General features: G+C 40.7%; 2 protein-coding genes across 2 annotated transcripts in view; both read right to left on the bottom strand.

The window, feature by feature from the left end:
* The window catches only part of LOC307256491 (protocadherin alpha-C2-like), a gene marked incomplete at its 5' end in the record, with an annotated part of 199,325 nt that overhangs the window by 88,869 nt on the left and 85,929 nt on the right, over positions 1-24,527 (bottom strand). The window lies entirely within an intron of this gene.
* Positions 57-13,097, bottom strand: LOC307256573 (protocadherin alpha-3-like; the record flags this gene model as incomplete). The annotated part of the gene is made up of 4 exons (XM_080035600.1): positions 57-149; positions 1,227-2,609; positions 5,857-6,838; positions 13,021-13,097. The coding sequence occupies 4 exons, from the start codon at positions 13,095-13,097 to the stop codon at positions 57-59; spliced, it is 2,535 nt and encodes an 844-aa protein (XP_079891726.1).

Genomic DNA, 24,527 nt, shown 5'->3' with positions numbered 1-24,527 from the left:
GCCAGGCTGTACAATCCAGTTTCTCCCATTGTTAACATCCAGCTTGAAAATGTTTGTCACCGATTCCTCTCTCGCCCTGCATCTCTTTGTAACAAAGCCCAGAAAAACGTCACAACCACCCTCTGTTTCTGGGAGGAGTCCAGTGCCTCCTGAAATAACGTCCGGATGTCATGGTCTGCAGTGTCCCCATGTGGTTATGTTAAATAAGTGCATTCAACCTTTGACAAAAATGAATTTATCAACCAAGTTTGCAACCGAAGACATTTTATTATAACACATATTGTGTTAAACTATGTCAAACGAACATTCGTGACACGTTTCGATGTATTTCTCACTCTTGAGTTTTGTTTCTTATTGCCATACCGATACAATTTCACCTGTTCCTGTCATGCCAGCTAACAAAAACTATACAAAGCCAACGTACATTCCGACTAAAAGCACTAAGATGGAGAGACAGATCAAACTATGATGGCAAACAAAAATAGCTGTTTTTCCCTTTTTCCCAAATCATTTATTAAAATGCTTTGAAATCAAGGGAATATAATAAGCTAATTAATATGTCCCTTACATTTGATATATAGTTTACATGTTTCATGCCTAAATAAAACTTTTAAAAAAATCATAAAATCCAGGTAGCACAAAATTATATTGTTTCATTATTAGATACATTTTCTATGTTGCACCTAATATACACACGTGGGAAAAATTAAGAGACCACTACAAATGTTCAGTGTCTCTTGTTTCACTATCTATAGGCATATGTTTGAGTATCATTAACATTTTGAATTTATTTTATAAACTACTGACAACATTTCTACCAAATTCACAATAAAAATATTGTCATTTAGAGCATTTTCAATAAGTAATGTAGAGATGAAGATTGAAGAAAAATCCAGACTGGTCTCTTAATTTTTTCCGCGGCTGTACTGCACAAAACTCATTTCAGGACCATGGACAACGACCTACACTTTACGTACAAGTGAAAGGCTTGTGAACTTCATATACTTAATTACTCGGTCTCAAGTACGGTCTCAAGTAGGCATACCACTGTATATAATATCAATAGAGCCAACAACAAATTCATGAATACATTGTGGAACGTTATCACCAGGTAATTGTAGTTATTGTCCGAGGGAAAAAGAAAAGGAGTGCCACGAATTCAGCCGCAGCTGTCGACAGTAAAATAATATGAACGGACCATTATTGCTTTTTCATACTTTTCTTACCTTTTCTTTGTTGGGCAACGTCTGAGTCTGTGTAAAAGTGTCTCCTCCGTTAATACTGATCAGCTCCGCATCTACAGGCGGAAATGGTCCCGGGAAAACCACTACGTCACTCTTCAGTGTGTCTGAACTGAAACAGACGTCATACTGCTGCGTAGATTTAGAGTAAGACCAGCTCCCGTCAGGATGGGTGGTGATCATTGGGGCGCTGTACCTGCTGAAACTGCCGTCTGTCCTGTGGCATTTGACAGCTATTAAACTGATGAGGCTCAGCAGAAAGATCACTGACACCGACACTATGGCGATCAGCAGATACAGGTTTAAATCAGAGAAGCTCTCCTCCTTTATGGGCACATGTCTGAACTGAGTCTGGATGTCAGCTGTGCTTTCAACCACCACCACATCAATAGACACAGTAGCTGACAGGGAGGGTTCTCCGTTATCAGAAACATACACCACCAAGGGGTGAGTTTTCAGGTCATTGTCACTCATTCTCCTCTTAGTCCTGATTTCTCCGGTGCTGGTTCCGATCCGGAAGAGGTTGTTTCCTTTGGGCTCAGAGAGGTGATAAGAAAGCAGCGCATTGTATCCAGAGTCTGCGTCTACAGCCCTGATCTTTGCCACAAAGTATCCCGCTTCAGCAGAATAGGGGATGCTCTCACTGTTAACGGAGCCGTGTTCAGAATAGGGCGCTAGTATCGCGGGACTGTTGTCATTCTCATCCAGGACTAAAACATTCACAGTCACGTTGCTGCTGAGTGGAGGAACACCAGAGTCTGTGGCCTGAACTTTAAACTGAAACGTTTTTAACTCCTCGTAATTAAAAGACTGCAAGCTGACTATTTCTCCTGTCTCTGAGTTGATGTTAATCATCGTTGATAACGGCAATGCATTACTATTGCTTTGTGAAAAAGAATAGCTCACCTGACCATTTTGATTGATATCTGCATCAAGAGCAGTCAATGTTTTAATAATTGCTCCTACTGGACTATTTTCTTTTACATAGACATTAACCAGCTGTTCCGAGAATCGAGGAGGGTTGTCATTGACATCGGAAACATCAACATTCACTATGCTGGTGCTGGAGAGTGGTGGAGTCCCTTCATCAGTCGCTACAATAGTAACAATGTACTGCGTCTGACTCTCTCTGTCAAGCGGACCATTCACTATCAATGAATAATAGTTTTTGTAATTCGTGTCCAATTTAAAGGGCACATCATTTGCAATTACTGCTTTTACGACACCGTTTTTTCCACCATCTTTGTCTAGCACTGAAACAAGTGCAATAGCAGTACCTACGTCTGCGTCCTCCTTGACTGTGTTAAGTAGTGACGTCACAGTAATCTCAGGAGCGTTATCGTTTAGGTCCACCACTTCTACCAGCACCTTACAATCGACTGACATCGGAGGCTGGCCTTTGTCACTGGCTTGTGCATGGATCTCAAAGGCAGGATTCTCTTCATAGTCGATCTTACCTTTTACTGAAATTGCACCTGATTTTGAGTCAATTTGAAATACATCTATAACGTGATCCTGCCCTTTACTTCTCAGTGAATATTCTATTTCCCCATTCAAGCCATCGTCTGCGTCTGTTGCATTCAGAATTATGACCGTTTTTCCTATTGCTAGGTTCTCAGAAATCCGTGCCTTGTATAAAGAACTGCTGAAAACCGGAGCGTTGTCGTTAATGTCTAAAACATGGATAGTAATCTCAGACGTCCCTGATTTGGGTGGATTTCCTCCGTCAATTGCGGTTACTGTGAGTTTTATAGTACCTTGTTTTTCTCTGTCTAAAGCTTTCTGGAGCACAAGCTGCGCAGACACACTCTCTCCTCCTTTGTGAATCTCTAAGGAAAAATAATCATTTGGACTTAGCTTGTATGTGCTTACACTATTCTTACCAACATCGAGATCTAACGCTCCGATGAATCCAAATTTTCCTCCCGGCACAGTACTTTCAGCAATGTTAAGAGACTGAAAATTCTCAGGGAAATATGGAGCATTATCATTTATGTCTACTACGTTTATATCCAAACGATACAGTTTCAGTGGATTGTTGATTACGGCCTCTACACTGACGGCACATTTTGTAGCCTTCCCACAGAGTTCCTCGCGGTCGATTTTTTCATTGACATAAAGAAACCCAGTTTTCAGATTTACATCGAAATATTTCCTTTTTGATCCGCTAACGATCTGAAACATGCGGGTCTCCAAATCATGAACATTGAGATTGAGATCTTTAGCAAGATTTCCCACAGAAGTCCCAGGGTTTACCTCCTCCGATACAGAGTAAGAGAGCTGCCCTGTTACCGCTTCCAAGCAGCAATCCAAAAGAATAACGACTATATAAATCCCAAAAGGTATCCGTAGCCTCCGCGTCGACATAGTTATATCCAACGTGACCAGAGCATATGTATTCTCGTGCCGCAAATCCCGTCAATGTATTCACGATGAAAGCTAAGAGCCAGAATCCAGTTTCCTTGCTTTTAAGAGGTAAAACATAAAACTGATGGCCACACAATCCACTCTTGCACTGCGTCTCTCTGTAACAAAGCCCGAAAAACATCATCATCCTCTGAACCTGGGTGGAGCCTGAAGCAACCACCAGCAACATCACAATGTGATGGTCTACAATGTCCCCGTGTGGTCACGTAACGCAACTACATCCATCACTTTACTTTTGCATTTAAATGGACTTTCAAGTTCTTTCTCATACAGCAAACAACGTGTTACAATCGACATGCTGCTGATCAAGTATCCTTCCAATTCCCAATACAACTCATAGCAGGATGAGTATGCAAAAACAAAACAAATAACTAATAACTAATACATTACATAGAGCGACACTTTTACATGTAATATATAAATAATTGCAACAAAACTCCCAAAAGCGTGCCAGATAGCACACGGAGAACGTACTATTAGGCTATGGATAAAATTTTAGTTATTCACCCTCCAGATTGCACACAATACACGGTGGCGATTATTTCAGCACCATGGACAACGACATACGCATAATGCATTGCTCCTGGAAGAGTTATGCATTGCTCCTGGAAGAGTTAATAACCATACTTCAAAATTGTCATTTATTTTGCTTAAACATTGAAAACCTATTCACAAAATAAATGTGGAAAGTCATCACAGTCATTTTACTATACGAAAACAATTGAACATATCTCAGCCGAAGCCACCGAAAATATAATAGGACATACAATTAAACATAGCCTTTTCAATGTTCTTTTTCTCTTACCTTTTCTTTATTGGGTAAAGTCTGAGTTCTGGTAAAATAGTCCCCTTCATTAATACTGATCAGTTCTGCATCAACAGGCGGATACGGGGCGGGGAAAACCACTACGTCACTCTTCATTGTGTCTGAGCTGAAACACACGTCATACTGCTGCGTAGATTTAGAGTAAGACCAGCTCCCGTCAGGGTGGGTGGTGATCATTGGGGCGCTGTACCTGCTGAAACTGCCGTCTGTCCTGTGGCATTTGACAGCTATTAAACTGATGAGGCTCAGCAGAAAGATCACTGACACCGACACTATGGCGATCAGCAGATACAGGTGTAAAGCAGAGAAGCTCTCCTCCTTTATGGGCACATGTCTGAACTGAGTCTGGATGTCAGCTGTGCTTTCAACCACCACCACATCAATAGACACAGTAGCTGACAGGGAGGGTTCTCCGTTATCAGAAACATACACCACCAAGGGGTGAGTTTTCAGGTCATTGTCACTCATTCTCCTTTTAGTCCTGATTTCTCCGGTGCTGGTTCCGATCCGGAAGAGGTTGTTTCCTTTGGGCTCAGAGAGGTGATAGGAAAGCAGCGCATTATATCCAGAGTCTGCGTCTACAGCCCTGATCTTTGCCACAAAGTATCCCGCTTCAGCAGAATAGGGGATGTTCTCACTGTTAACGGAGCCGTGCTCAGAATATGGAGAAAGTATCGCAGGACTGTTGTCATTCTCATCCAGCACTAACACGTTCACAGTCACGTTGCTGCTGAGCGGAGGAACACCAGAGTCTGTGGCCTGAACTTTAAACTGAAACGTTTTTAACTCCTCGTAGTTAAAAGACTGCAGACTGACTATATCTCCTGTCTCTGAGTTTATGTTTATCATTGTGGATAAAGGTAATAGTTGACTGTTACTGTGTAAAAATGAATATCTCACCTGTCTGTTCTGCTCAACGTCAGCATCAGTTGCTGTCACTGTTTTAATAACTGTTCCCACTGGACTGTTCTCATTCACGTATACGTTAATGAGGGGTTCTGGGAACCGAGGTGCGTTATCATTGACATCAGAAATGTGTATAGAAAAGACACTCGTGCTGGAGAGTGACGGAGTTCCTCTGTCAGTGGCGACTATGGTGACGTTGTAGTTAGAGGTAGTCTCTCTGTCCAGGGGCCCGTCTACTAACAAAGAATAATAATTTTTGTAGTTCGTTTCGAGTTTGAGTGGAACCTCATTCTTTATTTCAATTTTCACATCACCGTTTTTCCCACCATCTTTATCGAGGACGGACACCAGAGCAATGACAGTGCCTATACTAGCGTCCTCTTTCACTGTGCTATGCAGTGACGTCACAGTGAGCTCGGGAGCATTATCGTTTAGGTCCAGCACTTCTACCAGCACTTTACAATAAGCAGACATCGGAGGCTGGCCTTTATCACTGGCCTCTACACGTATCTCAAAAGCTTTTTTTTCTTCAAAGTCTATATTGCCTTTGACCTTAATGACAGCTGTTTCACTCTCAATTTCAAATATATCAAGTACGTGATCTTGATCTTTGCTTCTCAGTGAATACACAATCTCGCCGTTCAAGCCCTCATCTGCATCGGTGGCGTTAACAGCTATTACTATTGTGCCCAGTGGCGTGTTTTCTGGAATTGTAGTCTTATATAACGTGTCGCTAAATAATGGAATGTTATCGTTATTGTCTAATACATTAACAATGAGCTGCGAAGTGCCCGATTTCGGAGGACTCCCTCCATCTACAGCGGTCAGTGTCATCGTGATAACGGGCTGTTTCTCTCGGTCTAGAGCCTTCTGCAACACTAACTCAGCAGACACACTGTCTCCTGCTTTGTGCACTGCCAATGTGAAATGTTCATTGTGGCTTAATTTGTATGTACTGACGCCGTTTCTCCCCACATCTGCATCAATTGCTTCAGATAATTCGAATTTAACTCCTGGTAAAGTATGCTCTGCGATATACAAATTCTGAGACGTGGCTGTAAACAACGGGGCATTGTCATTCACATCTAAAATGTCTACGTCAATACGATACAGCTTTAAAGGGTTATTTATCACGGCTTCTACACTTACTGAACATTTAAGTTCCTCTGCGCAGAGCTCCTCTCTGTCTATTCTCTCACTGACATACAGGACACCAGTCTTTAGATTTACCTCCAAGAATTTTCTCTTTGATCCAGTAACAATTTGAAACATGCGGCGTTCCAAGTCCTGTGTATTGAGGTTCAGATCTTTAGCGATATTTCCAACAGGAGTGCCGGGGTTAAGCTCCTCTGAGACGGAATAGGAGAGCTGCCCGGAGACCGTTCCCCAGTAAGAATCCAGTAGAAAAAGCCCTAGATATATCCCAAAATAGCTCCATCTACAAGGCAAAAACATATTGCTGTCCAATTTCACCAAAGCATGAATATGACTTTTAGTCACGGTCAGATATTTTAGAAGATCTCAGCCGATGAGAGCTTAAGATAGGACTGGACAATTCTGTTTGTTCCACCGTCCTCTCTTTGTAACAAAGACTGAAGAAATGTTCCAATCGCCTGAAAACGGGAGGGGCCTAGTTCTATAAAAGAGTACTTCTGACTCTGGTGGATCAACAGCGGCGCCACGTGGTAAAATGGGCAACATGCAGACAGCAGTGGAAATGCAGCAGTTAATGCAGTCTCCTTTAAGCAGTCACTACAATTCTAAATATGTATAGCTACGTGTTATTGAACAGCCAAACTGAAATAATAGAGATGGAAATTACATTTCAGCACCACGGACAGCACACAAGAGCATGCGTATATTCAGGAAACGTAACGGCTGTTATCTCCGTCATTCATGTGTTAAAGCCCCCTCCACACAGACACACATACACACACACACACACACACACACACACACACACACACACACACACACACACACACACACACACACACACACACACACACACACACACACTCACACACACACACACACACACACACACACACACACACACACACACACACACACACACACACACACACACACACACACTCACACACACACACACACACACACACACACACACACACACACACACACACACACACACACACACACACACAATGCATCTCGTTCTACCCCTCTTTCCACTTCTCCACCCCACTCTGTCTAATTAATTTAAGCACTAATTTGCATACATGTGTGTAATATATTGGTAGAGTTACATGTAATGCAGATTTCTTCAAATTAAGATATTGAGCTTGTTACTAGCATTAAGCCAATTATCTGGGTATCCTCCGCTTGAAGCACTCTCTGAATTTTACCACGTTTCTCAATTTAAATTGTCAACCAATCTGTACCCAATAGTCAGGATATTAAACTTCCATTCTATCTTTTACTATGGTATAGAATTACCAGATATCTATATAGATAATGATATCAGTCATAACAAACCTTGCACACGTGCAGAGGCTAAACAACACTGTCCAACATTTTTAGAAATAAATAAAACATTTTATTCCCATTACGCACACAAAACTCCCTTTTCCCTTCCTCTCTTTTTTTGTTGTCTCCCTTGAGTGCAATAGATGTATTAATTGGACCCTATTGTTCCACTACAAATAACCACAGAAGGGGCATATGTGTGCTGTGCTGTATTTCCGTGTTTTTTTTAGTGTTTCTCCATATTTCCACAGAGACTGTAGTCATGAGTTTATGAACATTGCCTCGTTTGTAATCCCAGGATTAAGCCTTGGATTCTGAAACGCCTGTCCTATTTCCATTCTGTGGGAAACATGATTTGATTTGAAAATATTAATAACCATCACACTCTGAGCTGCAGTCATCCGTTAACCCACAAATGCAATCACAATAATAGGATGACCTGTTTACTCATAACAGTACCATACTAATGTATGGCAAGATAAAATATAGTGTAGGCCTATACAGGGAGTTGAATGCGCATGTAGGTCATTTACATACATAAAAGCACACACACAAAGACCAGGTGGCCCATTAGACCCAGACAGACTATGATGAAATTCAATGAATCATAGTCTTTATTTTTAGGTCACTGTCTACACTGCACTGACCTTGCAGGACATCACACTGGATTATATTTCTCATAAATACAACATGACGCATGTGGACCTCTGATGTTAGTTTATTCAGCACTGTAAAAAGTGTTGATCTCTTAGGATAACATTGTCCAAGGATTCTGCTGTGTTGCCTACATACACCTGTGCTACTACCAGTCACACCTCTTTTTTTTATAATACTGTATATGTTTTTATTGTCACAGGGCAATGTATAACACCCAAAGGGGGAATCGATGCATACACTCAGTATACAGTATATCTACATGCATACACACCTATACACATACACATATATATACCTACATAGATACATATATATATATACCTACATACATAGATACATATATATACATACACATACACACATACATATATCCACACATGTCCACATACATACAGATCTTCCCGATGTATTATTCAGATTCACACCGTAGATGTTTCCTTAGAAGAAACATAATATATGTTAAAAGAGATTATAATAAATCAAATGTCAGTACACGGTCAAGGCTCTGCAGACTGGCATGTAAACAGTAAACCCCATAGTACACACACATCATGGACAGGTACTGGGTCATAAGAAGACATTCTCTGATCCCAACAAAAGAAAAAACAGCTAGAAGACAAGAATCTCGAACCAGTCACACCTCTAAAATAAACAATGAATTAAGAAATAGGTTTTACATTTGCAGTCCACAATTAACTCTGGTAGACCACATACAGTATGATATCAGATGTGTTTGCACTGCATCCAACCCAAGAGGAAAGTCAGGGCCTTTTACTACATTCCCGCTGAGGCCATGTGGAGGATATACTTAAAGGTGCTGTAAGCGGAATGGTTCTTTTAGCTAACTTCCTGTCAGTTACTGCAGTTAGCAGTCCCCTCGCTCGTCCCTACGTCACCACATTAATGCACTGCGGTCTTCAAGCAGCGAGTTATCTAGCATCATCTCAGATCCATAAGTGTGATAAAACATGATAAAAACCATCAAAACAGACATTGGGAAGGATTTTTACCTGCTCCACCATAGGCGCATAAACATTCACCCATCTGTCGCTCTGGCGTGCACCGGCAGTGAGACCATGAGTGAGACGGGTGTCAGTTTGTAGCGTTCTCTCTTGTGATTGGACAATAAAATTTGGGATCTGCCGAAAATTTTATTTGCCGATTACATGCAGAGCAGCTGACTGAGAGATTGGCTTTATGAAACGCGCACATTATGTAAGTGATCACTGTATGAATAAAGAGCGATTTAACACATATATTAACATAAATAAACCGCTTACTTCACCTTTAATGTGTCATTGAGATATGCAAGATGCTGAACATTATCTATTCCAATGCCGGATACAGCTCTTCTGGGAAGCATCTGCAGGAGGGAAAATGAATGAATGAATGAATAGCTCTGTATGTACATGCACAAACAATATTTCATACTTTTTTGAAAACGCATACACACACAGACAGGTACTTGTGTGCTTATTTAACGTATAAAGGTGTTGTTAAAATTAACAAAGTCAAAATTAAGAAACAATCACATTGTTTTATTTGTGAACTCTGTATGCATTGATGAAAGTCACATTTCCTCGGGATATGATAATTGGATTTGCTGAATAATTAATAGAGAATAAATCATGGTTTAGAAAAACAAACAGTATTTGCTCCCTGAACACAAGGGACTGTGCATTATAAATATAGTGATTTAATACATGTGCCCATTAACCTGCTTCTCTTAAACTACCATGTGAGGGAGTTATAAGAGAAACAGTAGGGGCAACCAAGAGCAGTGTGATCAAAGGGGCAGAGGCAGCCATGAGTGGGATGGGAGGTGAGGGGAGGGGAGGGGTGGCAGCATGGGCGGAAGCAGTCGACAGCAGCACTTTAGGCGTGTTCACTGCATTATTAAAGGGCCACCACCAAATATAGTCCCCAAACTAGTGCCCATATCTCCATCATACTAGTGATTTCATGATAGTCCTTTGCATAGCCATCGGTTGTCTGTTCTTTTGAACAAGTGTGTGTGTTAAGGGGGTGTTTACTGTGCTGTTCATCTGTGTGCGAGTAGATGGGGGAAGGGTGCTATCTGAACATGCTGTAAGGCGAGTCCAACCCTCCCATTTCCTCTCTTGTCTCCATAGCAACCCCATCTTGTGCACAGACTGGATGCATGTGCAAACACACACACACACACACACACACACACACACACACACACACACACACACACACACACACACACACACACACACACACCTTGCTTTTGCAGAAGCCCATGGGTTTATTTTCAAAAGGCAAAGCGTATAGTATAAAGAGTAATACACTAGAATTTCTACCCATTTCCACGTTTCTATCTGTTGCCTCTTCATCTCATGAATGAATCTGATCACATAATTATGACAGTCGCAAAACACACACAAACACACACACACTCCCAACCCGAAACAACACTCCTATGCATACCAGGCTACCCACTGTGGCAGTTGGACTGCTCATGCATTGGTAATGTAGCACTGCAGCAGCATATTCATGTTGACACATCCACTTCAGCAGCAGCGCATGCTTCTTTTTTCCACCCCCCACAGCCCCACAGAGTGCCTGACCTTTGCATTCAGTCATACCCAACCCTAGTCTACCCTCTTGGGGCCAGGGCTCTGGAGACCACCCCCACTCCTGCAGTCGGCACACTACATCCTGCTTCATGTGACAAGATGATGATGTCATTGCGCTGTTCTTGTGTGGGGTACGGCACAAGGGGGCAACCTACTCCTGTGCATGTGTCCTTCTTTACTTAGTATATATCTTCTAGCACTACTGTATATCATGCTTACTGTTCAGATCTATTCCCTGTAAGCTGTGTGCTGTGTGCTGAGCCTAATTCATAGGTCCAAACCATCTGGGGATTCTCTTATAAACAGATGTGGCTGTGTTTCATACAGCACTTGATTTTAGTAGCAGTCTGAGTAGAACCACACCCAAATTCAGTTACACTAATGACTTAGATTATCTGTTTAAGCAGATAGGAAGAATGGAGATAACGCGGCAACAGGATTAGAAACATGTCATATATTCAGAACATATGGAAGGGAAATTGCAGAAGAGGAACCCAAATGAGTTTTTTTTTAAATAACAGGGAGGAAGGGAAAAGACACCAGAATGATAATATATCTAAAATTAGGGCATGTACTTGGGAGAATAACCTCCCTGGCTACCTATGACACTGGGCTTTTAAACATGTTTTTTTGGTATTTGTTCTCTTAAATCCAGGCTATTGTAAAATAAAGAGGTAGGGAAAATATGAATCACTATCGGTATTTAATCCAACTCCAACTTAATCATTTATTGTCAAATTTGCGCTTTCCTTCACAGGTTTCTGAAATAAGTAGGACAGGGGCGGGTCCAGGGAAACATGAGCCGGAAGAAGATGAAAACCAGGACACAGCAATATGGCCCACACACACACACACACACACATGCATATTCCCTTGAGATAAAACTAGAGGCACACCAACACAGTGTTCACTCATTTGGAAAGCAGTGGCACAATGCCCCAAAAAATCGCATAATTAGTTACTCTACTGTAAAACAACAGGCAGGAGAAACAGCATGCTATTGTTGCTGATGTGGTTGCTCTGTTTGATGTAATCACGAGCAGTCATTTTTCAATTGGGGGGGAGGGGGTGTCAATACAGCAACATTTAGATTTTAAAGCAGTATATGTCACTCTACATACCCAATATTTCTGATCTCTAACTTCTATCCAGTACTTTTTTGTTGTTTATTTTAATTTTTACCAACACTCTGGGCTTTTAATGTTTTCACCTCTCTAATAACGGACCACACTAGATATTGTTTGTCAGTATAAGAGCATTCATAAATTGTGTCAGTTTGTTTAATTGCTCATGAACTATCTTCATAATAATGGTGCTATGGTATCACAATTGCAGTCATTGCACATAATCAAAATAGATGGTGTGTTACCTACAACAGTCAATTTACAGCAATAAGATGTGAGTGTAAAGAGTTATACTGCAGAAAGGAATCACCAGGTCTGTTGTTTTGCATGTGTGTGCGTAAGAGAGGGTGTGAGAGCGAGAAATAGAAATGTTGAGAGCGACCAACAAAGAGAAACGGTGTGTGTCTATGCATGCTTTTTAAATAAGTGAGAATGTCAGGAGTGTCTTATTCTCAGCAAACATATGAAAAACATCTAATCCAGTAAACTAAAATCCAGGTTGTGATAGCAGAGGCACAGACATGGTTTGCTTTGCAACAACACACCATTAATCAAAACCTGTCAATAGCACAGGATGTACAACACGCTTAGTAACAGCAACAGAAGCATTACAACGTCTGATTGGTTAGCTAGAATCAATGTGACTGTAATGGACACTCTGATTGGCTCAACAATGTGCCTGGAGACAAAGGCAGTGTCCGATCTCTGCTTTCACAGGGAGCACCCGTAATTGATTCACTATCTACCCACTTGTTTCCATGGTGACGCAGATGCAGCCCCCCGTCGGTGCCCCTCCCTGCAGCCCCCTTTCCTCCACACCCATCTTTATGAGCACACATATGCCAAGGACATGGTGTTTAGTTCTCCCTAATCACAACGGTACAAATTAAAAAATGTAGGTTTCATTCATCCATTTTCAACATTTAGGACACACATAATCACTGTACTTTCTCTCATTCTTGCTCCCTGACTCTCACTGTTACATAAAAACTGCTGGAACTAAACCATTTTTGTCGGATTAAGAATAAATCTAGTTGTATAGTCAGACATGGATAACCTAGATTTGTCAATCAAACAAGCCGCTGGGGAAGAGGACTGTGTTTTGCTGAATGTAAAATGGGTCAGGACCTGCTATCCATGAATCAATACGGACACATCAACTCAATCTCAATACCAGTCAGTGCACTACCACATACAGAGTGGGAACATGCTAAATCATTGAATATATTGATACACAGACACACATTCAGCACAAAAGAAGTGGCAAATCCAGTTCCACTTTTTTGCCACAAGGGGGAGCTTTTTTACCCATTTCTTTGTTCTCTATATCAGTTTTCTCATTCACAGACAAACACACACTAGATGTTGCAGGCAGGCAATGCTATGAAACATTAGATTAGCACGCTCACCCACTCACACAAATTGTATCAGTAGTACAGATACAGTGGCAGTCTTGGAGTCTGCCACACATTGCCTCTGCCTGCGGAAATTAAAATGTCAGCTCTCCCCGATGGGAAAGAAGATGTGAATGTATCTAACAATACCTGCACATTCCCACCCAGCCTGATACATATCAAAACAAAGAGGGACCGACAGAGAGATAATTCCATCAGTAATTGTTGAAGACTATGCAGAATGTACGGTATCTTTTATAGAGCAATTTCATATAGTGGATGGTACATTTTTCACATAATAAGGATGGATACATAACAGCAACCTGTAAAGCGTAGTTTATCCACTCTTAAGTGTTTCATTTATACTTTCCATACATCAGCACATTATACCTGTACATAGCCATGTAGCATTTTGTAATGTCTATTTTTACTTTCTTGTGAGTCATGCAGTACTGAATATGCAGAAGGCCGTGCTGCATGGGAAGTGCACTGCAGGTGCAGGCCTGCTGCACTAGGGCTTGGCCTATTAAAAAAAGAAGGTCTGAATAATAGAGGAGAGTGCTGGCCTGCAGAGAATCTGATGTTAGAAACTGTTGAAATGGTCTTGTGAGGTTGCTCCACTTTCCACAGAAATGAAGAAAACTATTTATAAAATAATGACTTGCCTACCAATCATTTAAGCTTGGCCTCTGTTGCTGCCGCTCTCCGAGAATAGCAAACACCATCTTCCACTCTCATCAGCATCAAAACTTAAACAGCTACATGGACATCACCCCAGCTAGTGTGGCAACATAAGCTCCTTATACTATAGTGTTGATATAGTGTGTGTGTGTGTGTGTGTGTGTGTGTGTTTGTGTGTGTGTGTGTGTGTGTGTGTGTGTGTGTGTGTGTGTGTGTGTGTGTGTGTGTGTGTGTGTGTGTGTGTGTGTGTGTCAAAATACATATACCAACTGATGCAATGCAATACAACAGCACTCCACGAACTACAGCCTCGAAAGGCCACCATATTGTTAAAATCAACACCCCTCTCACTTGAGCTTATATTGACTGTAATATATTGACATTCAAAATAAATCCTAGAGCAAATGCATTACACAAAACAGCAAAGATTAAAGCAGGAGATGACCTGAGCAAATAGGGCAATACATTAAAAACAAGCAACAATAAAACAACATAGAGTATAAAAGAAGCCTGGACCTTAACCTTTGATTTAAGGGTGAGTGGCTGTCTGTGCTGTTGCCTTTTCAGAGCTATACTCTTCATGGCATCATTAAAATGATTCCACCTAATCGCATTAGAGCAGCAACAAAGTAGAATTAACACTTGATTTTACCCACTTTACATAAGCCCTAATCCAGGGCAACCGAGAATACTGACAACAGTGGCAGAATGGGAAAAAAGGCTTGGACAGAAATTTCCTAATTAGAACATCTCAAAGGAACAGTGGTAATTTTAACACATATTAATCAGTTTCCGTATAGTAAAAGGAGATCTGATATATTGTTTTTACAAAGGCAGTGTTTACTGCAGGGTTACTGAGTGTCATTTTTTCTCATAGGCTACTTCATGCATTATATATCTTTGTTTCATAAGAAGCACCATTCTCACTATTTACTACTCAGTTCTCAGTTAGAGGTCAAAGCAAAGTGAGTCAGGATTACGATGAACATTAGGGTGTAAACAAGAGCTTAGGGAACAATTATACTCCATTTTATAACATAGACCCAATTTGCAGTGGTCTGTAAACAAGCCTTGCATAGTCCTTGTCATTTTGGTATCATGCTTTTTAACACCTTTGTTGTCTCTGCTCAGTTTTGCCCCACTATTCATAATAGGCACATTCTTCCTTCATTATTTGTATATGATGCATCAACTATCTAACCCAGTGTCTACTGTTGATGATGTAGTTTTGGTATACGTCAAAGATTACGTTTTCAAATCACTGCATCATTGAATATATGATCTTGTTATTATGCCATTACACCCGGTTGATATTTAAGACATCAGATTAAACGGGGAAAAATCATCTTTTTACACACAGCGAACAGCGAAGCACTGAGACCTGGACTGTAGACCAAAAGCTACATGAGATGAGAGACACAGACTCAGAAAGACACACACGGGGTCCACATTTAAAAGCAACTATAAGGTATGTTACTGCAATAAACACCAACACAATTTTGGAATTAAGCATTTGGCATTACCCTGACAGTGCAAGTGTGAAGTTCCAAACGACAATTCACAGTCTATGATTGTGTCACTTGCAATAATATGACCAAAACTAATGTTAGAAAGCAGAAACATTCTGCATTTACAAGTAAACAACCACACAGACATCCTCCAAGACTTTTGTTTCCATTAAAAGCATAGTCCGCTGACCTTTCAGGGACACCCTTGTCTTATTTTGAGAACGCCATGCTTTGTCAATCTGTCTAACAGTTCTAAAGTTGCATTTGAAGTGACCATTTACATTTGTTAAAGCCAAGTCATTTCAACAAGAAATAGCCAAAAGAGCCACTCTTGAGTTCATGCCTGCACAAACATATTCTTTTGTCTTTGGCTCCAGGCTGTAAATAGCCGCAGTAAGGTTAGGGAGTGCGTCCCATCTCCCCTCTTTTGCTGCAGTTGTAAGGATGAGAGAAAGAGAAAGGTGCTCTGACGTATGCAGCCCTAGTCACAGCTCCAGTTCATAATAAAGAGGAGGTACTCTAAAGAGCACACACTGTCTCTGTGGCCAGACAGAGAGAGGAGAAATGACGCTGCATGATTGAATAAAAACTGTTGGAAAAAGCTATGTATTCCAATAGCGATCAGCAACATAACTAAATGAAAAACACTCCTTAAAGAGATAATGGGGGACAGAGTAACCCAGCCTCAAAAAGGCGTGACTGCCATGTTCTAGCAGCTTGTAGTAACATAGAAAAACAGGAGAGGGCATAAGAGAGAGTACCAGCCAGAGGAAAGCAGGGTTGTGTAGGAGGAGGAGAGGGATGGAGAATATCGGCAAACTAGATTCTTTGTGTAAGGGTTAGAATGAAGAGATATGAAAAAGAGAGAAAGGAACGTGCAAAGGGAAAGAAACCAGTACAACGTGGACACGGGAAGAATAGCACACAAGGCTATACAGTATATAAAAGTGGGGTAGTGATAACGAGAACAAAGGCAGGGGAAGAGGGAGACGGAGAGCCGGTCGGTGGGAGGAGAGTGGGATATGAGTCAGGCTTACAGCATTAACACTCATCTTCCACACCCATGTCTCATTGTTTTATTCATACACTGCACACACTAAATAAGATGGCGCGAAACGTGGAAGGACAACTGAAAAAAGCAAGGCTACAGCCCATCAAATCTCCCTAATATCATGATAGAATAACACGGGCACTAACCCTAAATACCAAAGTGCCCTGATTTTATTTTTTGTGACAGATGGTTCAGCTAAAAATACTCAAAGCAGACCAACTCCACAAAATGAGAGGCTACATGTGGGATGAGATGACTCACCCAGTGTATAGTACATCTCACTGGTTCACACTCAAAAAAGATGACCAGAAGGACCCTCATGACGTTCAGACCAATTTTAAATAAGAACAGCACTGTAAAGACGTGTCAGGCTGCAGCTGTAATCGGTAATAAAATAAAGTGTTTCTCTGTGTATCTGTATAACCACATCAATTCAATGTGTGGAATGCACAGTGTCTACACATGTAGCCCTGAAAAACCAAGGATCAATTAATAATATTTATGTTAATACATGAGCTGAACATACTGTAACACTGACCACATATAAAAACACGTTTTGTCGTAAAATAATCAATCACTAAAAAACAACATCCAAACTTTGTAGTAGTATTCAAACAATGCATTTAATTAAATCATCATTTCTGAGCAGATAGAGTGAGTGATTGTTAATATAGTCAGCCTCTCATATCTACACACATCACAAAACAAACTGCATGCAACTATCACTGCATTCCTGGCTAAACATGTAAAAAAAGTACTTAAATGTAAAAGACAATTTAACAATACTGTGTTGTGTAAATAAGTATTTGACAAACATATGCTTGACTATAGCACTATTATAATTATAATAGTAAATACCAATAAACAAGCACATTCAGAGAAATAGGGATAGACTTATAGGCTAAGAACAAGGCTAAGCAATTATCCAAGATGCTTAGTGGGGCCACAACACGGGGGCAAATAGCCACAGGGTGAGAAGGAACCCAGCAGCTAGAGACTGGATCCCTCTAACAGCCGACATCTGATCCCATCCTTGCGTGGCCACAAATAAATGCAACATACGCTATTAATCTGACAAGCACATGCCAATTGTGGCAGTATACTCCATCCACTCCACAGCACGCGGTGCAGGGATATTTGCAGTAAGAGGGCAATCCTCTTATCAAGGCTGCATCCAAAGTCTTAACTGCTGACTCTGGATGTCCCTCACCCATTCATACATTCTTTCAAATAAAGATTATAACCACATCCCACAAATCTAGGTTTCAGGACAGGTTAGGTTAGCAACAGGGTGAAAGAGGATTTTCATCCAGTCTTCACTACTTTGCCATTTAATAGCTGGCTGTCTTGCACACATGTCTTGTGTTGACCCTGCAGTCAGTTCAATCCTCCGGGCATGCAGCTATGTCCGTAGCACAACAGCAGATGTTGTGGCTGTATAAGCACTGATGCTAAACAAGAGGAGTGCAGACTTACATCTGTTCAGATCTCTGTTGATTCAGAAAAAAACAATATATATATATATATATATATATATATATATATATATATATATATATATATATATATATATATATATACTATGTATATATGTACTATATATATATATATATATATATATATATATATATAGTACAGGGCTGACCTGACTGCACTAAAAAAAAAGCTATTCAGCACTGGTTATTAGGACAGACAGTTACGTATGTAGGTATGTTGTTCAATACTATTATTGTATCAATATCATTATTAAAAGTAAATTATTATATTATTAAAAGATCAGTTCATCCCAAGAAAAGCAAAAGTCACATTCCCCAACATCGATTTAAAATGACACATGAATATAGTGCGTGTAAATGCGTTTCATTAGTGCAGTGTTGTTAATGTTAATAGAAATAGACTGAGTTAACACAACAGAGGAACAATTCAGTGCCTTGACTCAGCTGCAGTGGAGTAATTTTTTAAATGAGAGTGGTGAAGTCCACCTTATCCACACAGCCACGAGTCAATGGACTAGGACATAATGAAACTGAGGGCTTATATAACCAGTGGTGGAGAGGGGAAAGGGTCAGACCTACTCACACGATACCACCAGGCCTGAAAAAGATAACCAGGTCAGACTTGGACATGCTCACAACTAAAACCGGCATGTCTTTCCATGTATCAACGTGGAAGAACCAAGTTTGTCCCAAGAAGAGTAGTGACTAGCCTGGACCAATTCACATCAAAGCCAAACATGGCTCTAAAGCAGTCTCATCATGTTCAAGGACACATACATGAGTGGAAGGAGCTATGCCAGGGAGTCTTGTCCAACAGATGTGAATACAGGCCACTGACTTTGACTCCCCTGTTAACTAAGAGGCAAAAATGTAGTCCACTCTGCATGTACTAGTTAATTTAATATCATTGCCAAATAGTCCTTATTAGGAAAAAATAAGTTTTTCAATTGTATGAGCATAATGAATTAGTGTGGACACAATACACAAGAGTTTGTCTGAAACCCCTGCTGTCATTGTCACGCATAGATATAAAACTGGTATCAACTCACACAACAGGATTTTAAACTTTGCTCTATCAGACTCAAAGTTAAAGTCATACAATGTAATTGCTATAATACAGAGGAAAAAGTAGTTTCACTTCTTTGTTCAGACCTTTTCTGCCACACATCTTTCCAACGTACAGCAGTACACAGATATCAAACAGTTTATTTACAAAATACTCTAAACTGCACTGCAGCAGTGCCTGTGCTTGCTGACATTCACAGTTGCATCCCCCTGGTTCATTAAATCACCTGAATGGTCCACACAGAGGAAAAGCTTTTACCAGGCCACATAACAAGCTGTTCAGAAGCATCAGGACAGCATGCATTTGTGTGACACAACACAAAAGAGTATTTATTTACCGCTAATCAACACAATGCCAAAATTATACACAACAACCAAAGTAAATATACCACTTCTCTTCCTTAACTCACGAGTCACATGCGTTTTATTAGTTGAACATAACTCTCCAGGCAACCTTGTCATATATATTGATGACCAGTGATTAATAAAAAATCAATACTCAGTGACACAGAAAAATACATGATTACTTGCAACTCTGAATCAACCCACTGCATAGATGCCAAACACAAGCAAAGAACAACAATTGAAAAACACTGCTCTAGAAAGGCCAATTGTATTGCCATTGTTTAAGTATTTTTGAGAGTATTGTTACATTGCCAGACCTAGCTCAATGCTATTGGTGCTTCGCCAGCACAGGAGAACAGTCTGGCTAGACAAAAATATCATGGTTATTTCTGTAAGTAATCAGTAGTGGCAGACATAGGCTGTTGATAATGTATTATCTTTTAAATATGAAATAAGAAATGCATTAAGAACATTATATTATTATCTGCCTCCAAAATGTAGTTTTAACAAAGTCATGCATTGTGCATGTTAGCCAGAATGAAAACTCGTGATTTGTCATCGAATTGGGTTTAAGGCAAGGTTTAAAGGACATAGGAATTAACAGACATATGTATTGCACAAAAATAAAGCAAGCAGACAAACAGAAAATATAGAAACCTAAAGTATGTTGTATGCAGTGAGCAGCAGTAGTGAGAAGGGGACATAAATAGTTTTCATTATGTGGGACACTTTATACTAAGAAAGAAAGAGCCATGACATACAGAGGGTATTACTTACTCCCAGCATTAGTCATTATTAAACAGCTATACTATCTGTGGAATTACAGAGAGTCCACTCACTGACAAGGGTCTGCTAGTGTTATTGTTTGTTCAGCTGTTAATGTTTAGGGGCTGTAACAGTCTGTCTAAAGTTTGATCTGGGATGGAAGATGAAATATGGTGAGAAGAAGCCGTTGTGTGGAATCTTCTTGTTTATACAGCTGATGGTTTACAGTAATAGCGGAAATCAGGAAAAAAGCTATGTCCGTGTGATATTCCCCCCCAAAAAACATGTTCAGTCATTGTAAGACATGTGATTTGATTGCCCTGGGCTTTGACTGATATAATTGCCTCAGTGAATCTGTCTCTCTTTCTCTCTGGGTGTCATAACATCACCAAGGGAGCATGCTCTCCTCATGCTCTGTTTTCTCCTCCCTCTCTATCCATCCAGCCCCCACTTTCTCTGAAAGTGCCTTTCAAAAGGGTAGATTAGTCTTAGTTGAGCATGCCATGTGTTTTTATATTGTTGTGTGTGTTTCCATGAGCACAAATGTGCATGTGTGTAGTGCGAACATAAAAATAGTAGCTGTTTTCGTTGTAGCCTGCTGCATGTGTAAATTACAATTACCATCACTGCTGCTGACCTCAATGTGAGCGCCGCCATTCTCCCAACAAAGCTGGAGCATTGACAGAGAATGTGCCCTACTGACACACAACAGCACATGCAGCATAGACAGCCACAACCCTACAGGCATGAGGCAGAGCAACACAGAGCTGAAAAGCATGTGGCAGAAAGAGAGAGGAGATGGACCGCAGAAAGAAAGATGGAAAATGTTAGCGAGACAGAAAAGGGTGGCATATGAACAGGGAAACGAGGGGCAGAGACACAGAAGTGGGAAAAGGAGGCCAAGAGCAGGGTGGGGGAGGGGGAAACGGAGAGAGATATCATAAAGGGTAAGGAAGGAGGAGAGGAATAGAGAGGAGAAAGAGTGGGAAGCTGCAAAATTTAAGAAAGGGAAAGCAAGCCAGTGCCTGAAACAGAACAAAGCGGAGGCAAAATAGAACAGGGAATAATAGTATCTTATAGAGTAACATTTATATTGCTGTGTCTAATGTGCAATGTGCAATAGAATAATGTGCAATACACATATTAACACTCGCACTTCATCCGTATATGTACATGTCTATGCAATGCAGCAAAGGGCACTTTGACTTACTGACTATCAAGCATCATGTTGTCAATGTTCAAATCTTTGTTTGTCTGTTTGTTCTGTTTTGTGCTTGTGAAGTAGGTTTTTTTATGTAGCAATCATTCACTGTGCACAAGCAAATTTTCCCATGGAGGCAATACAGTTTAACCTAACCTAACATAACCTAAAAAGACAATGCCAAAGATGGAGTTTGCAGTTAAAATAGGGGAGCCTGGAAATTAACAGGGAAATGAAAAGGAGATAATGCAACAGGACACATTTTGTAATGTTTACATGCAATGTAGATAAAGGGGTAAGGAAGGTTGATGCAGAGAAAATTATAAAAGTAAGAATGGAATACAGGGGGAGAGTTTGCTTCAGAAAAGGTTTTTACTTGTGAATGCAGAAGAGCAAATACAAAATGTCCAGTTGTCTCCAGCTGCTGAAATAACAGTACATACAGTACATACTGTCTTGCTGTAACAGCCATGTCTCCTCATCTCTCTCTGACATTTAGTGTGTACCCTTACCCTTTCTCCTCTTGACACTGAACACAGTTTAATGAGGAATATTCTCTCCCCCACTTAACAAAGACAACATACACGGACACACAGAACACAAGGGTCGTTGCACTCAGAATGGCGTGCAGTGCAGACACTCAGCATGCAACCGCAATTGCACTGATCTGCTGATCCAACCAAGCAAACAGACAAAGCTAGTGGAGCAAGCAGCAACTCAAAGAGTGTATACAGAATGAAATTACACTATACTATGATGGACATGCTGCATTCAGTTACAGTCAAGATCCCCTACTCACAACCAACTGAAGCTCAATTTAGTTGTTTCTTAAATTGTTTTTTTGCCTGCATCAAAGCAGAAGAAAATTTGCATGATCAAACATAATGTTTTAATTTATTAGTCGACCAAGCCACGTCCCATGTGCTTGTATTCTGAATGTAGCTCACTACCCGAGCTCCATTCAATTCATCCACTCCTCTACCCTCGTATTTTTCTTCCCCAAAAAGCCAAGGGCAAAGTAATAAAAGTGCAGTGATTTTCAATTCAGAAAGAGACAGCTCTATCTCAAAACCACCGGTTCACAGTTATACAACCAATGTGAACCACTAACATCCACCTGCACTTTTTTACGTTTGATGAGATGCACTCATGTTTAATCACATCAGCACATCTTTTTATGGCAACTGCTGTCCAGGCACAGCTTAGCACGGCTGTTGCATCGCAAAACACACAATGCCTCACACCCTTTTACCTCACACACAAACATGTGCACATCAAATATACATAGATGAACAGACACAGAGAGGCAGTCGTTACTATCCAGTAGAGCACTGAAATAAACTAGACAGAGGAACTGCAGAGAGAGTGTCTTCAGCCTCATCTGTTGTTTTACTCTGAGTCTGAACTGAACCCTTTCCTTCCTGCATGTACTTCGACCTGGCTTACAGTTTCATTTAAAATGCTTCTCGCTGGGTCATCACATGTCACCAGCTTTCAGCAAACACACATTTAATGACCGTTTAAAATACATTTTGTCCTGACAGACCTTTTCTAGGTAGGAAATCTAAGGATGACCCAGTTGTTTGAGAGGAAAGATTATCTCCATAATATAAAATATCTAATTAGAAGCTCAACTATTCCCGCCTTCACAGTTGCTTCTATATCTGCACCATCTGTTGCCTGATTTTAAATGGAGATTTCCCTGACATAAACCGGGTGTTTTATCTAACTAAACCCATTTTCATTAAATATTGTGAGATGTCTATAGACGAGCCATAGGAAAACCGTTTCCCCTCCCCCCTCCTCTACTGCTCCCTCTATCCCTCCCTCCCTCCCTCCCTCCCTCCTCCTCTTCCGCTGCTGTTGCTAAGACCGCTGAACGCATGCTAGGCTGTGGAAACCAGTAGTCTCTGAGAGGTGGGTCTCCTTGTGTGTTGCTATGGGCAACACACAGTGTTCAACAGAGAATTAGCCCAGAAGCCTATCATGTAGACTTCCACACATGTGATAAATATGACCTATTTTTTAGTCAATCGAAAGGGATCATCTGCACAGAAGCTAGAGTGTATAGTATATATGCAAACTGTATACAATATTGTATATCACTACATCCTTTAGATGAGTATTTACATTTTCAAATCCAAAGCACAGTCAAATGAAAATTAGTATAAAATTAAATATTGCGTGCTGCTTCATCCTGTAATGAATGAAGATCCCTACTGAAGCACAGTCTCCCAACCCCACCTGACTTGCACATTGTGATTCACTGCACACCAGCCGCAGGCTCTCTCTCTCTCCCTCTCTCTCTGTCGTAGCTGCAGCCATTCATGGCCCACTGAATCACTGCAACTCCATCAGCAAGCACAAACCTCGAGTAACTCTCCCAGTTGGTCAGTTACTCGCTTTACTCACATTAAACATCTAGAAATGCTCATGAAGGGGAACAAATAACTATGTGTACGAGCTAGCAAATCATGTGTTTGTGTGATTAATTTAATGTATCTTGTCCTGTGTCTGTGTTGTCTGGACATTTTTAAACAGTTGCTGCTGTCTGTCTTGCCAGATCTCCCTTGAAAAAATAGATTATTTCTATGGGACTAAAACTGGTTGATTAAAGGTTAACTAGAAAAAGAACACTCTGAGTCTAGATGTCTATAGGTACTGAAATTCATTATATCCGACTCCTCGCTGTAAACCAATTTGCCCTCTTGGGACACTAATACAAATCTTGAATCTTGAATCTTGAG

This window comes from Ammodytes marinus (genome assembly GCF_949987685.1).
Source record: "Ammodytes marinus genome assembly, chromosome: 10".
Lineage (NCBI taxonomy): Eukaryota > Metazoa > Chordata > Actinopteri > Uranoscopiformes > Ammodytidae > Ammodytes > Ammodytes marinus.
This window is presented reverse-complemented; position numbering and strand designations above follow the sequence as displayed.